Consider the following 16,713-nt stretch of genomic DNA (forward strand, 5'->3'; position numbering starts at 1 on the left):
TGCAGGAAACAGGAGCGAGTACTGGATGCCCTCGCTCCGGAGTTCTCGCTTGACCGCCAGGAATGAGAACCGTCTGCGCTGGGTCTCATAGGTGTAGTCTGGGAAGATATTCACCTGGCTGTTCGCCACCTTGAAGGGACCATCATGTCTGGCGGCATTAAGGATGAGATCTCTGTCCCGAAAGTGCAATAACCGTGCCACCACCGGTCGGGGGGCACGGCCCTGTTGCGGCGGCCTCGCTGGGACTCTGTGTGCTCGCTCCAGGGTGTAGAAGGAGGATAGACCCTCCGGGGCCACCGTGTCCCGTAGCCAGGCTTCCAAGTAGGCCACCATGTCGCCATCTTCAATCTTCTCCGGCAGGCCCACCACACGAATGTTATTTCGCCTGTTGCGACCTTCCGCGTCCTCCGCTCGCCGCTCCAGGGCATCAATCCGGGATAGGGCATCCTGCATAGTCGCGGCCAGGGTTCTCTGTGCCGGCTCCAAGGTTTTAATCGAGCCCTCCACTTCCTTGACCCTATCTGAAAGCTTGCCGTGGTCAGCTCTAAGGAGGCCCAGACTCGTCGCCACCTGGGCAATGTCCTGTTGGAGGGCCGAGCGTGTGGTCGCGATCGCCTCCAGGACCCGGTCAAATTGTTGCTGCAATGGCGCACCACCAGAACTCTCCGGGTCCCCACGTTCTTCTTTGTCTGGGGCCTCCGAGTCTGAGGCGGCTGGGGTGGTCCCCTTGGCTCCCCTCGGTTTCCCCATGGCGCAGGAGTCACACGGTGGAGAGCCAGTCGGAGGCACCACCGAGCGCGGTCGTCGACAAGGTCTCTCTCGGCTAGTGGCCTTCTGGCCGAGGACGGGCGATATCCGTCTCCAGGGCCTGCTGGATCTCCACAACTTCGGACCGCGCCACCACCGCGTCGTCGGAGGGCACTGAGGAGGAGGCGGGGACAATCGGCGCCAGGTCGGGCAGGCCCGTTTGACCGATGAGGATCCGGAACGAGGGTCTCCAACACCACCGGAGACTTTGTGGCGCCAAGGCGCCGTGCTGCCCATGGAAGTCAGTCACTCGGGGGAGATGCAGCCAGGCACGGCTCAGGGGGTCAGCATCGCAGCCAGGGCCGCCAGGCGTCCGTGGGTCGAGGTCCACTGTAGTGTGGGCATCCGATCATCCAGGAGCGATCACCGTGTCCAAAGTCCGATCAGAGCGACACCTAGACCAGCACATCACAGGGAGATGAAAAGGTGGAGGGTGCGCTGTAGCTAACGACGCCCCTCCAGACTAAAGGTCCCGACCAAGGGGACAAAGAGGTCCGGGCGCCATGTTGGGCCGCACTCCGCGGGACCACAAACCACGACTTTCCGTCGGATCAACTCATGTTCGAGTTGCCCCAGGTGCCTCGGCAGGTCCCAGTCAGTCCGATCGACGGTTTGCGGGGACTAGGGTGCCCCACGGCCTCCGACCTGCAGGATAATCACGGGCTCCGTCCCGGAGCCGAGCTCTCAGGCGACCATCGCCATCGGCGTCCAAGCCACGCCCCCCGTGTATCTGCAACCATTGATTTCGGCATTAAATCGGATGGAATGCCAAATTTACAAGTATGCAGATGACACCCAGATTGTCATTCAAATCGAGGACTCACCTTTTGCACATGCGAGATTGCAAAACATCCTGAAATACACGGTTAACTGGATGTCCACTAATTCCTTAAAGATAAACCCAGATAAAACAGAGGTGCTGCCAATTACTATCTCCGGTAGCCCTTGGAATGATTTATTTTGGCCGAAGGAATTAGGGCCTTTTCCAGAACCGGCAGTAGCCGTGAAAAGCCTGGGCATCCACATAGATGGCAAACTGACTATGTCAAAACAAGTATCTTCAGTCGTCGGAACTTGTGTAGGCCTTTTGAGAGAACTCCGGAGAATTTCTCAACTTCTGCCCCCGGCAACCCTTAGACGCGCTGTATCAGCCATGATTTTGTCGCGCATAGACTATGGCAATTCGCTGTATGCTGGTCTTCCCCAACAACAGCTGACTAGGCTACAAATAGTCATGAATGATGCAGCCAGATTGGTCTTCAAAAAAACGAGGCGGACACACGTTACTTCTCTGTTGCGCAAGCTACACTGGCTGCCAATCAGACAAAGGATAATTTTTAAGGGACTCTGTATCACACATAAAGCCCTATATGGAAATGCGCCAAGTTATATCAAAAACTGTTTACTTCCATATGTCCCCAGTAGGGCTCTCCGCTCTACAGACGCCACCCTTCTGGTCCGCCCCCACTTCAGACTATCAACTATGGGCGGGCGTGCTTTCTCAGATGCGATCCCAGTGGCCTGGAACAACTTGCCAATACATCTGCGCAAGGAACCAAGCCTCCTGCCTTTCAGGAGGATGCTCAAAACTGTGCTCTTCCGGGAGGCTTGGGGCTCGTCCTAATGTGCTCTGGCCCGGTGAATTTTCAGTGTGTACTTCTGGACAAGCGCTTACAGACCTCTGGGTGATAAGGCGCTATATAAATAAATAAACAAATAAATAAATGTAAGGCTACATCACGACAAACCAGCATTTGCAATGCAATAGGTCTCGCATTATTAAAGTTTGAGCAATTGGTGTTGCATTATTTAGCAATGCCAATAGCCCAAACTTTAATAACGCGAGACCTATTGCATTGCAAATGCTTGTTTAAAATTATTATAGCTTTCTATGCTTAACCCAATTACAAAATGTTTCCTGTTTGTTTCTTTTTTGTTTTTGTTTCACTTGACTTGCTCATTGCAAACGTTCTTCTTAGGCGATCATTCCACTCTTTTATCAAAGCCTGTGTATTGATGTGTTCTGTGTACTGCCTTCCTGTTTTTTTACCTACTAACTTCTGCTGGTATCACTGTCTTTAGGCCTACATTGAAAAGTTCAAATTCACAAGCGTGGTAGCCCAGGATCTTCTGGATTCATTCCTGACCTTCTTCCCTGAGCTGCGGGAGCAATGTGTGGAGAATCTAGAAGGTAGGAAGAGGCACCAGCGAGGGGTGTGACTTAGATGGTGTCTGGAAGGTCCATGAGGGAGAGAAAGAATGGTCAAGTTCTTTAAATTACGGCATGCCTTCATGTTTACAGTCCTTATAATGCTCAAATTCTCTTTTTTTTTTCTTCTTTTTTTTGGTTGTTGTTAATAAATAAAGTGTTCAGAGTCCTTAGGCCATCAAAAAGAGTTCTGCAAAAACAACCGTTGATGGACAGAATGCAGAACAATGTCATACATTCACCCCAGTACAGAGATCTAGGCCTAAATCCATTTTTTGCTCCCCATGCCATTCCAGTTTGAAGCCAGCCATATGCAAATCAGTCTTGACCCTGTGCCCCATGGGAACAGTCCTGGACCCTGGAGCAGAGTAAACATACCAAAGATGCAGTAATGGAGCTGAGGTGAACGAGGGGTGGAAGCGACCACCACCTAATCCACGCACAATGAGAATCTCTGAGCATACTCCTGATCTCCTACGAGCACTATGTCCGACGCCCGGTGGAGCTGCTCTGTTCAGCTATTGAGGAGATCGGCCTTGGTTCATCCCCTGACCATCACCTACCCAGCCGGACTTTTAGCACAGTTTTTCTCCCGGTCTACCTGCCTCGCCCCCCCCCCCCTCAATCGTATTTCTGTTACTCTGCTTGTTCCTTGTCTCCTATCTATCAATCTGTTCCCATTCAGCATTCTTTCGTTCTTTGTCTACTTCCTTTGCTCCTATCCCCTCTCACCTGAATCTTTCCCCTTGCCCGCTACACCGCCCAGCCCCCTGTCCTTTTGTGCGCTTTGACTAAGCACTCCTTCTCCCCTTGTTGGGGAAAGAGCCAAGATATATACGCTGGAGTCTCAGCGTACCCGCTGAGAGAGTCCACAGCGCCAAGGGAGCCCCTCACAATTGAGGTGTGGTATGGCACCCCTTGCCAAAAGCACTCCCTCTCCCCTTTTTGGGGAAGGATCCAGTTAGTAGGCCTTGGAGTCTCAGAGATCCCTCTGAGAATGTCCACTTCGCTTAGGGAGCCTCTCGCAACAGAGATGGGGAAATTATACCACTCCCCCTGGGATCACAGCTTAATGGACTTTCGGCGCAGCTTTGACTCGTCTTCCGGTTTGTGGCCCTGTCACCCTCCCCCTCCTCTTGCCATGCTGTGTCTCTAACCCTCCCCTTCTCTTTCCCTACTCCATTCTCTGTCTACTTCACCTGCTCCTACTACCCCCCGCTCCCCGGAATATCTCCCCTTGCCTGCTTTTTCCCTTACCTATATGTTCCTTTTTGTTTGTCTCAACCTTACTTGTCACTCGTGGAGAAGTGTGGCTCAAATGATTAGAGCAGCAGACCCTGATGCAGAGTTCTGGTCCGGGACCAGGGTTCAATACCCGCCTCGGCGGGTCTTGGGTTCAATTTCCTCGGACCTGATAATTCTCGCCACGGTGCCTGTTCTAATCATGGGTCCCACTCTGCAACTCTGGGCAATAGCTTGCTTAATCTCCACAACGGCCCCAACAGCGCTGGGATGCTTGGCTTCACCTTGGGGGTACCCAGGAGTGGACATTCCACAGGAAAAAACCAGGAAGGGTTCCTAAGTTGTATACGGACAGCGCCGGGACACCTCCGTTGGAGGTAGCTATGGCTTTACAAATGGCATTTACATTTTACTATGTTGCCATGTTCTAATAACTGTGTAACCTTTGTAAAGATGTAACCTGCAATTATTGTCTAATACTCATGTAAAGCGCTCTGATACCTCCGGGTCTAGCCAGCGCTAAATAAAACCTTTTAAATAAATGCCATTCCGGTTTGAACCCAGCCATATGCAAATCAGTCTTGACCCTGTGCCCCATGGGAACAGTCCAGCCCGAACTGGCAAGCCAGGTCCTCCCTGGACTGGAAACAAGCATCCTAGGACCGGTTTCGGGCTTTCAACCCTCATCAGCCAGGATAGCTTGATTCCAGTGGCATGGAGAGCACAGGACTCACGTCTGAGCATACCCGTCCCACTCGGGGTGACAAATGCAAAAACAACAGTTCATGGACAGAATGCAGAACAATATCATACATTCTCCCCCGTACAGAGTTCTGGGCCTAAATCCATCGTTTTTTCTGCTCACCATGCCATTCCAGTTTGAACCCAGCCATATGCACATCAGTCTTGACCCTGTGCCCCATGGGAACAGTCCAGCCCGAACTGCCAAGCCAGGTCCTACCTGGACTGGAAACAAGCATCCTAGGACCGGTTTCGGGCTTTCAGCCAACATCATATGGCTATGTCTGAACTGGGGTGGCGTGGTGAGCAAAACAACAAAGGATTAAATCCAGATCTGTGACTGGGGGTGAGTGTTTCACAATGTTCAACATTCCGTCCATCTTTTTGTGTTGCATTTTCACCCTAAGTGGGAAGGGTATGACCAGACGTGGGTCCCGTGCTCACTACGCCACTGGAGTCAAGCTATCCTGGCTGATGAGGGCTGAAAGCCTGAAACCGGTCCTAGGATGCTTGAATCCTGTCCAGGGAAGACATGGCCTTGTAGTTCGATCTGGACTGTTCCTATTAGGCACAAGGTCAAGACTGATTTGCATATGGCTATGTCTGAACTGGGGTGGCATGGTGAGCAAAATAACGATGGATTAAACCCAGATCTGTGACTGGGGGTGAATGTTTGACAATGTTCATCATTCCGTCCATCATCTTTTTGTGTTGCATCAAAAAGAGTTCAGCAAAAAGAGAAGGAGGAAGGCAATACGTTTGGGGTGACTCTTCAGAGAGGGCTGTTTTCCAACACTGACCTTTAACTGAAATAATAGAAACTGAGTTATGCTCCTTGGGGTGTGCAAAACTTTCATAATTTGCTGTAGCGTAAATATGAAAAATTACCACAGAATCGTAAAATTGTTCATATTTACATAAAATGCGCCTCACACTCAATAGATTACCCATGAGGTCCATTTGTGTAAACATTAAACACATTTTTTGTTGATTTCCGGTTTCTTGTGTTTAAAACATTGCTGTCCATGTTTGGATTTTGTGAGCTATAAAATGAATTGAACATTCCACATAGGTAAAAAATCTTTCTGAAATGTTTGTTGATCCTCCAAGTTGATATAAACTGTTCTTGCATTGAATACACTGCCACTCACGTTAGGATTTGTAGTTTTGGTAAGCTTGGGAAAAAAAATCTACTTGACAATGCCACTCGCATTCAATAATGACCTGAACGGTACATCCCGATACATCTAGCTGAAATTCGCAGAACCATTAGAACTCACAAATTAGGGTAAGTAACACAAATACACAATAATTCACATCGCCTGGCATGCTTTGTTCACCGTAATTGGTCTTTTTTTTATCTGCCATCTAAAAGGGTATTTTGTGCTTTGGTTTGTGTTTTCTGTATGGTGGGAGGTGTGAGTTATAGCATGTATTGCATTCTATAGCTGGTGAATTTCAGTGGTTTTGCACATATGAATCAGAAGCATGACTCAGTTTTTAACCATGTTTTTTTCATTCAAATACATGTTTTGATTGTTATGACACACTGAATTCTGACTATACTGCACATGGCCCACAGGCATGTGCAGCAAGGATTGTTCACTGAGCCTGCCATGGAACATGGCTCTGAATCCAACCCGCCACAGGCAGCCTAACCACACTGTGCTTTAAGATTATCACACAGAGCTTGGCCTTTGGCCAGGCCCTTTTTAGATCTTTTTTGGCAGGCCCATGGACCCTGGCTTGGATTTGCATATCCATGATAATTCTTGCATATATTCACACGTTACCCACAAAAGTGTACCTTTTATCAGTCGTCACTGAGCAGTTCCAGTAGCATAGTAAGTATATTTGTACAGAGAGCTAGCTTTTATGGTTGTAGGCTTGTTAAAATTCCTTTTATCAATGTAGTTTTGTGTCACACCCCACCTACCAGAGGCCTATCATGTGCCGCCTCCTCGGAAGGCTGTTTGAAAGCAAGACTTTGTTTATTTATCCTGTAAGATCCAAATGAAGATCTGCTCCCCATCGCCTGTTCAGCAACCAGCTTGTGCACTGGAATAAAAATTACAATTACCTGTTGCTTTAACAATTTTGCTATTTATTCTTTTGCCCAGTGCAAGCAGAGTGGAAAGCCTCTAAAGGAACCATCAATTAAACTGAGGTTCCTTAGTGTATATTTTGCCCCATGCGTGTTTGCCCACCTCCACCTGTGCATCACCAGCCATCATCAACCACTTCTGATTTCTGTTTGTTACTCGTGCAGATTAGGCGGGATGCCTGTCCTAACTTATGCAAAGTGTCACCCATTTTAGGTGGAGCTGTTTCTTTTTCTCTCTCCCCTTCTTGAAGAAGAGCGAGGAGATTCTATTTTTCATTTCTAATTTCCAAAATTAAATTAAAAAAAGAAACTTTGACTGCCCTCTTCTACTCATGCCATTGGATGTAAAAAGCAGTTTACTGATCTGTTAAAAATATGTTCTTGTTTGGGAATACAACATCTAGCAAGCTCTTGCTCTTTTCGTGATGCAATTTATCAGAGGTGAGTGAAAGCCCGTTTTCGAAGACTGTGCGGCTGTAGATACACAGGCTGTGCAAGCTCCTGTCACCTAGTGTTGGGCCGGGATGTGTTCAAGTTGTTTTTCTTAAAAGAAGTTTTTCGAGTAGTGAGGTGCTTTGACTCCTCTTGGTGGTGATGTGCATGGTCATGGACTCCATTGTTAGATTGTGTGCTTTCTGCCGTTGTATCAAGGTACGCATTGGTGAAAGTGATGTCTGGTCCTTCCGTTGTCATTTCATTTCAAGGGGGCTGTGTGACATGTAACGAGAGGCAAGCTGTTGATTCTTAGTAACATTTGGCAACATGGTCTTACCACATATGAATGCAGAGTAAAGTGTGATCTGGAGGCTCCTTGGGAAGTATTTAGTGTTCTTCTTTATCTCCCTGTTGCTTATGCTTTCATATTCTTATCTTGATTTTTGCTTGGCATGGAGGCCCTTCAATACCTGAACCTCCTGACATATTACTATAGTACCTAATAGCTTAATGCAGTGAGCCCTCTGCTTACATCTAGTAAATCAATCTTTTGCTGTGTGACTGAAGCTCTTCTTGACCCACTGTCCTTTGCTTTTTCCAGGCCTGGAGTTTGAACGTTGGTTGAATGGCACAGGACCACCTCTAGTGGAGCCGGACCTATCTCAGGGATGCAACCTCACCAAACCTGTGGAGACCCTGAGCATGCTCTGGACCGCGGAGTCGCTTGACTGCAGCGATGCTGCCCCCAGTATGGACATCACCAAATGGCAAACCTTTCAGACTGTGCTCTTCCTGGACCGCCTGCTGGACAGGTCACCACTGTCACATGGTAAGGGAAGTGCAGCCGCAAACAGTATGCAGTTTGTGCACACCTCAAAATCCACAAGAACGGTAACCATTCTGGAGCTAGCAGTGAAAAACTTCATTTTGGGGGATTAAGCTGAGCTTTTTATACACACACGCACATGCGCACACACACACAGTCATTAAAATCACTCGCCACTGGTCACTTATAGCTCGGACACCTGCGTACAGAAGCACCTTTCCCTACACTTCACAGCAGAAAAATGATCGTTTACCCTGTTCTTGGTCAGTAGTTTACACTGTATACACCTTTCGTTCTTACTGTCTCAGCGAATGCATCTTAAAACCTATTGTAAAATAGTGTTCAAGGCATGTGGACTGCTGAATTCATATCTGTGCATAGATCGCCGCCTAGTGTTGGGTCCGGATGATTGCACATTGGTGTCCTGGAAGAGTCTTCGAAGTATCACGAGATAGGTGGCTTCTCCCCTGGACTACAGTGCGCATGGGCATCGACTCCATCCCCAGATATCTTTGGTTCCCTCTTGTCGGAATCGATAGAAAAACTTTCCTTGAGACCAAAAGGTCTTTAGTCTTACGTCGGTATTGTCTTCTCTTTCGGCTTAGCAACTTCTACTTCGGCTCCGAGCCGAGTTCTGTACTTCCGCGTGCTTTCGGCGCGGAAGGCCTTGTCGACGCTCCAGACTCATCAACCATCCATCATGGACCGAAGTCCATTCAAAAGATGTCCGGTCTGTAACTCGAAGTACCCGCACATCGACGTCCACCCGGTGTGCAACAAGTGTCTGTCGCCGGACCACGATGAGGCCAAGTGTATGGCCTGTTCAAGATTCAGGTCCAAGAAGACACTTAAGCTCCGACGAGCTGCGCGCCTGGAGGCCCAGCAATCTGCTCCGGCGCCTACGGACATTTTCGATGCTGGGGAGGTCGAGGAAGACTATATCCAGGACGTTTCAGAATCAAACCCCGCGTCGGATGTCGAAGAAGACTACGACGCTGATGCCGAGTTTTCCAAAGCGAAGAAGTCGTCGAGGAGGTAGGAGACGACGACGGGGCCCTCGGGGCCATGGAGGATAGCTCGGACGAGGAGCTCCCTCAGACTGACTCTGGGGCCGTGCCTATCTAGAAGGCCCAGGTCGAGGGATCGCCTTCGGGCCTTACCCGAGACCTCGATATGGGTTCCTCTGCCCCGCCTTCGGGCCAGGCCATGGACATTGTTACCGAGTCACTCCCGGTCAAAACGAAACCGAAAGTGAAATCTACGGTCTTGACTCCAGATACTGCGCAGGGGCAGGTATCGAAACCGAAAGTGCGCATCGCATTAGTCGGATCGAAGACTCCTGAGGCCTCGGCGCCGAAGAAGCCTAAGATGGCTGTCGACCCGAAAGGCCAAGTCAAGGGTGCCGAGCCAAAGGCGACCGCGCCAAAGACTAAGGTGAAGGTGTTCGACACCGGCGCGTCAGCGCCGAAGACGATCGACGCCGGCAAGGCCCAGGTCGACCCGAAGAAGGCTGTCGACGACCCAAAGAAATCTCTCGGCGACCCGAAGAAGCGACCCGATGACCCGAAGGTCCTCTCTGCCCCGCTTCACCACGACAAGGCCAAGGGTGCTGCGCCACGTGAGTCGACTCCGAAGGTGACCTCGAAGGACTCCACTCCCAAACCGTCCTCGAAGGACTCTGTTGAACCGGCACGTCCATCTGCCGCGTTAACGAAAAAGGTCGCGGAGTCCCTGCAGCGCATTAGGGATGGCGCCGCGGCGGTCGAGCCGAAGGACCCTCCGCCTGCCAAGCCTCTGGAGAAACCGGTTAAGGCGTCCACGCCGATCCTCTTTACCTTGCCGCCTAAGACGGCGCCGAAGGATTTTGCTCCTAGGCCGGGGGCCGGCGCGCCCGAAAAGGTCTCTTCGGCGCCGTAGGCGTCGTTGGTGGTCCACGGCCCGCGGCCTCGACGACCTTCGGAGGAGGAGCGTCAAGAACATTTCATCGACGCCGAAACGGGCAGGCTGAAGAGGAAAATCACCCCGGAACCCCAACTGGAGTCCTACAAAATCCCCCTCAAAAAGAAAAGGGACTCTGATGGTACTCCGGCCTTGGTGGAACCCCTTTCACCACAAGCCCATGAGGTCTCGCCCACTTACTCCGATGTGGACGCTGGTGAGGGCGATGAGGAAGATGAATATAGCTATCCGGCCTACACAGACCCAGAAGATACAAATGAGCCCTGGTCAGCTGGTGGTGACCCTGGGGATCCTCATTCGGGACCAGACCCTCAACTCTTCTCTGCTAAGACTTCACCTACTGAAGACTCTGCTGCTTTCAATGCCCTCATTGAACGGGCCGCTACCAATCACAATGTCCAGCTGCATGCTGACCCTGTGGATGTGGATTTCCTCTTTGACACCTTTTCAGTATCTGAAAAGACTGTGAAAACTCTGCCTATGCTGAAAGGTGTTTTGAAGCATCCTGCTGAGTTCTTCAAGGAACCTATCAGGGCGAGAGTCATCTACCCGAGGATTGACAAAAAATACAAAGCGGCACCTACTGATCCAACCTACATTAAAGGACAGTTGCCTCTGGACTCCCTTGTCGTCTCGAATGCCCGGAAGAGGGCCAATTCTCAGACTACGGGTGATGCTCCTCCCTCAGACAAAGAATGCAAGGTCTTTGAGGCTTCAGGGAAGAGGGTAGCAGCACAGGCAGCCAACATATGGCGCATCTCAAACACACAGGCGCTTCTGGCGCGTTATGACAGGGCGCACTACGATACACTAGAGACCCTTTTGCAACACCTGCCTGATCAATACAAAGAAGGGGCTGAGATGCTAATCCAAGAGGGGAAGCTAATCTCCAACGCTTCCATTAAGTGCGCTCTGGACGCAGCTGACACCGCTGCGCGAGCTATTAACACCAGTGTTATGCTTCGGAGACATGCCTGGCTGAGAATCTCTGGTTTCAAGCCAGACATCCAAACCACCATCTTGAACCAAAATGGTCAACCCAGATCACCTGTTTGGCCCAGAGGTTGACACCACCCTAGAGAAAATGAAGAAGGACACTGACACTGCAAAATCCATGGGTGCCTTGCAGTCCCAGCAGTTTCGGGGTGGGTCCTTTCGTCGCTCCAATACTAGAGGCACCTCAAGGGGTCAGCTTTCACAGTCCGCGCAATTCTACAAGGGCAACACCCAGACTACTTATGCCAACAAGAGTCGAGGTGGATATCGCGGCAACAGCGCCAAAGGCAGAGGACGTGGCAACAACAGCTCCAGGTCCTCTACCGCCAGCAAACAGTAACGCCTTGTCACGGACTCCCAAACACACAACACCGGTCGGGTGGAGACTCCAGCAGTTCCTGCCCGTGTGGAAGTCCATCACCACGGACAGGTGGGTCAGAAAGCTTATCCAATTCGGTTATTGTCTGGAGTTAACATCCACTCCACCAAACATACCCCCAAGGCACCGTCCTATGTCGGACGAGCACTTGCACTTATTGCAGCAGGAGGTCAACGTCATGCTGCAAAAAGGGGCAATAGAGCTATTGCCTATGCAGGAAAGAGGCACAGGCGTTTACTCCCTGTACTTCCTGATTCCGAAGGACGGGTCCCTCAGGCCCATCCTAGATCTCAGGCCCCTCAACTTCTACATCCTGTCGGATCACTTCCATATGCTGACCCTGCAGCAAGTGCTCCCGCTGCTCCGGCAGGGGGACTTTCTAGTCACTTTAGACCTGAAGGATGCGTACTTTCACATTCCGCTACACCCTTCACACAGAAAATACCTCAGGTTCACCATCCAAAACCAGCACTACCAATTCAGGGTTTTGCCTTTCAGTGTCACCACAGCACCCAGGGTGTTCACAAAGTGCCTGGCGACGGTGGCGGCACATCTAAGGAGACAAAACATCCACGTCTACCCCTATCTGGACGACTGGCTCATCCAAGCGAAGTCAGCCCAGCAGTGTGCCGCTCACGTGTCCCACACCATTCACCTCCTGCACGATCTGGGATTCTCACTAAATAACCCAAAGTCCCACCTCCAGCCCGCCCATATACGGCAGTATCGGGGTGCGACCATAGACACTCTGGCGGCCACAGCCCAGCCGAATTCAGTGAGAGTCAGCAGCAGCCAATCGCTGATCCAACAATTCAGACCTCAACCTTCACTTCCAGCAAGAGTGTTCATGCAGTTGATAGGCATGATGGCCTCCTGCATCTCCATTGTCCCGCACGCGAGACTACATATGCGTCCACTTCAGGAGTGCTTAGCACGTCAGTGGACTCGGGCTCACGGTCAGTTGAAAGACCTAGTGTTGGTGAGCGGTCGGGCATACAACTCTCTGCATTGGTGGAATCAACGAAACCTTTGCAAGGGCCGACCGTTCCAGGAGCTTGTGCCACAGATCATCCTGACAACGGACGCTTCTCTCCAGGGATGGGGAGCTCATGTACTCCAATACCCTGTGCAGGGTCTATGGACGCAACAGCAAAGGAAGATGCACATCAATGTTCTGGAACTGATGGCGATCTTCATGGCACTAAAAGCCTTCAAAGTACATCTGTGCAACAAGGTCGTGTTGATCCGGACGGACAACATGACAGCCATGTACTACATTCAAAAGCAGGGAGGAACACACTCTCCGCAGCTGTCTCATCTGGCTCAGAGCATGTGGAAGTGGGCTATTCAGAGGAACATCTTCCTCATGGCGGAACACCTCCTGGGCAAGGACAATCAGATGGCGGACCTGCTCAGCAGGCACAGCCACCAAATGCACGAGTGGGAGATACATCCAACAGTTCTCCAACCGTACTTCCAAAGGTGGGGTCATCCAGAGATCGACCTCTTCGCCACAAGGGAGAATGCAAAATGCCAAAGCTCCGCCGCCAGGTTCCCACACCCACAGTCGCAGGGCAATGCGATATGGATGAACTGGTCAGGCAAATTTGCGTACGCTTTTCCCCCAGCACCTCCTGATACCGCTGGTGGCACGCAAGCTCAGCAGCACTCGATGACTCTCATCCTGGTTGCTCCAACGTGGGCTCGCCAACCATGGTACACCACGTTTCTAGAACTGTCCGTGGTACCGCATCAGAGGCTACATCTCACACCCAGCCTTCTGACACAGAGCCATGGCGACATTCAGCATCCAGATCCGCAACAGCTCAACCTGGTGATCTGGCTCCTAAAGTCCTAGAGTTTGGCTACCTGCACTTACCTTCCGACTGTATGGACATAATTCGGGCGGCGAGAAAGCCCACCACCAGAGCATGCTATGTGGCAAAATGGAGGCGGTTTGTCATTTATTGTGTAAACCACCACATTAACCCGCTGGATGCTTCTATTCAGAACATCATCTGTTACCTTTTCCATCTGTACAAGTGAAATCTGGCCTATGCTGCCATTCGCATTCATCTGTCTGCAATGACCGCTTATCTCCAGAATAGGCAGCACCTCCCTCTTCAGGGTGCCTGCCATTAAGGCTTTTCTGGAAGGGCTCAAACGAGTTATTCCTCCACGGACTCCACCAGCTCGTGAGTGGAACCTCAATGTGGTCCTTACCAGGCTGATGGGTCCTCCCTTTGAACCACTGCATTCCTGCAAGATTCAGTTCTTGACGTGGAAAGTGGTTTTCCTCATAGCAATTACATCGCTACGGAGGGTTAGTGAATTACAAGCCCTAACTATCCAAGAGCCATTTATTCAAATTCATTCCAACAGAGTAGAGCTTCGCACTAACCCTAAATTTCTACCCAAGGTTGTGTCTCAATTTCATATCAACCAGACAATCGAATTACCTGTTTTCTTTCAGAATCCTGAGTCACTGGCGGAGCGGATGCTCCATACCCTTGACGTGAAAAGGGCCCTAATGTATTACATCAATAGGACCAAGGATTTTAGGAAAACTAAGCAACTCTTTGTCGCCTTTTCACCACACCACCAAGGTAACCCTATTTCCAAGGCTGGTATTGCTAGGTGGATCGTTAAATGTATCCAGATCTGCTATCTTAAAGCTAAACGCACTCTTACCATTCCGCCAAGAGCCCACTCCACCAGAAAGTTGGGGGCCTCTATGGCATTCCTTGGAAACATTCCTTTGGAGGACATATGTAGAGCAGCCACATGGTCTACCACACACACATTTACTAAGCATTACTGTGTTGATGTGCACTCCAAACAGCAGGCAGCTGTAGGGCAGGCTGTTCTCAAAACACTTTTCCAAACTGCTGCAGCTGGCACTGGCGGCCGCCGCTAATGGAGGGACTGATGTGTTTTCTATGCACAGATATGAATTCAGCAGCCCACATGCCTCGAACCGAATATGCTACTTAGCAGTATGCATCTGTTCTTGGCATGTAGGGCTGCTGACATTCATATCGCCCGCCCTCCTCCCCGGCGCCTGTAGCAGCTGCAGTATTCACATATACTCATAGCATGGTCATCATTCACTGAGTTTCACTCCATCTTGGCCACAATGGCTAAAAACAATCTGGGGATGGAGTCCATGCCCATGCGCACTGTAGTCCAGGGGAGGAGCCACCTATCTCTTGATACTTCGAAGACTCTTCCAGGACAACAATGTGCAATCATCCGGACCCAACACTAGGCGGCGATCTATGCACAGATATGAATGTCAGCAGCCCTACATGCCAAGAACAGATGCACACTGGTAAGTAGCATATTCGTATTTTTGGTAAGCTGCTTCACTTGTGTGGTAAATACTGGACTGAGATCATGTAATCTTCAAAACAATTAGGTGGATATAATTTCGAGTCAGTCCCAGTAAGGTTCACATTTGGAAAAGTGACCTGAAAGTTAAAGGTCCTCAGCCCTGGACTAAATTCTTTACGCCCGATTACACCTTGGGCGGTTAATTCCGTCCCATGCGTAAACCTCTGTTAATGCACAGGACAGATTTAGGAGTTTGGTTTTATTTAGCACATCTGATAAGTATCAGGTGCGTTAAATAACTCAACATTCGTTAAATTTGGTCAGGTCAAACCCGCCAAAATGTAACGGGGAAAACATAAGATATTTACTGTATCCTTTGGATTTTGGTATGTTAGAAACCATTATCCGCATGCTATTCCTCACAAATTCATAGTAGCTGATATTTATTGCACCCTATAAATAAACAAAAATAGTTTACCCTTTGGTATCATTATTTATCAAGGCTTTATAAGGGGCTGCTTGGCTGTCATGGATTGCTGTCTGCACAGGGGACTCCATCCCCCACTGACCATTGCACAGTCCACAGAGGCCACTAGGAAGGGGCTGTGGACATTCATACCATGCTATTTAGCTCTCTCTGCAACCTGCTGTGCGGGGCACGTCACGACTCGATAAGGGGTGCTTGGTCTGCACCCATCAGTGAAAGGAAGAGGCAGGGCCTGTTTGTTGGGGTGTTTGTGTATGGGTTTACTTCAGTCCGAAAGCCACTCTGACAGTCAGAGCAGATGTTTTAAAGATATGGTCCTTCCATTGAATTAATTCTCATTAGTGGTAGTGTGTGGATGACTTCACAGTTTAGGAGGGCTTGAGATGCAGTTCTCCCAATTTTTGTTAAGAGGAATAGTCGCTTTATATTTACACAGCTAGTGAGAGGAGACCGTCTCAGGTACATGCTTCGCAAATTCCCCCAACTCAGAATTAAGTATGTGCATGATAAATATTTCTTGTGAAATTGCTGACTATCATTTGAATTTTGTAAATTATCACAATAGGGATGTGTAATCTGCCCCAGCCATAATAGCTGCCTTCCTCCAACTTCCTCACATCCCATAGCTGCTTGTCCTCCACTGTTACTTTGACAACTCCTGCACTCTTCATCTCACTTGCATATTTGTCCTGTTCTACAGAGGTCATGATGAAACTTTCACAGTGTTATTCGTGCCTGCTGGACTCTATGAATGCTGAAATCCGTATCCGCTGGTTACAGATTGTTGTCCGCAACAACTATTATCCAGATCTTTACAAGGTTCGGCGCTTTCTGGAGAGCCAGGTGAGTGATGTTTATGGGCTGGGTATGCTGGAGAGGTTTCAGGTATCAATGGAACTGTGCAGGCCGTGAGCTAGTGCATTGGAGCCTGATGTGTCTAGTTGAGTATTTGGGCTTGTCAGCTAGTGTTGATATTCGTATGAGCGGTCCTGCTACTGTTTAGGCCTGTAAGGATTATGTGCAGGACAATCATAAGCTTAACTGTTGTTGAAACTGGGGCCCATTACACTGCTTTAACATTAAGTTAAACAAGGACTCAAATGTTCGTAGCATGTGTTGCTGTAGACACACACTGTGCATAGTCCTGCCATCTAGAGTTGAGCTCTGAAGTTTCCAAAGTTTCTTCGAAGAATTC

General features: G+C 49.8%; 1 protein-coding gene across 1 annotated transcript in view; it reads left to right on the forward strand.

Annotated features, from left to right (window-relative positions):
* Positions 1-16,713, forward strand: part of RNPEPL1 (arginyl aminopeptidase like 1) — a 116,856-nt gene that overhangs the window by 81,424 nt on the left and 18,719 nt on the right. Inside the window, exons 8-10 of the mRNA XM_086944481.1 lie at positions 2,890-2,998; positions 8,140-8,367; positions 16,219-16,361. Of these exons, the coding sequence (XP_086800607.1) occupies positions 2,890-2,998; positions 8,140-8,367; positions 16,219-16,361 (480 nt within the window). The remainder of the gene's footprint in view (positions 1-2,889; positions 2,999-8,139; positions 8,368-16,218; positions 16,362-16,713) is intronic.

Source organism: Lissotriton vulgaris, chromosome 11, assembly GCF_964263255.1.
Source record: "Lissotriton vulgaris chromosome 11, aLisVul1.2, whole genome shotgun sequence".
NCBI classification, from domain to species: Eukaryota; Metazoa; Chordata; class Amphibia; order Caudata; family Salamandridae; genus Lissotriton; species Lissotriton vulgaris.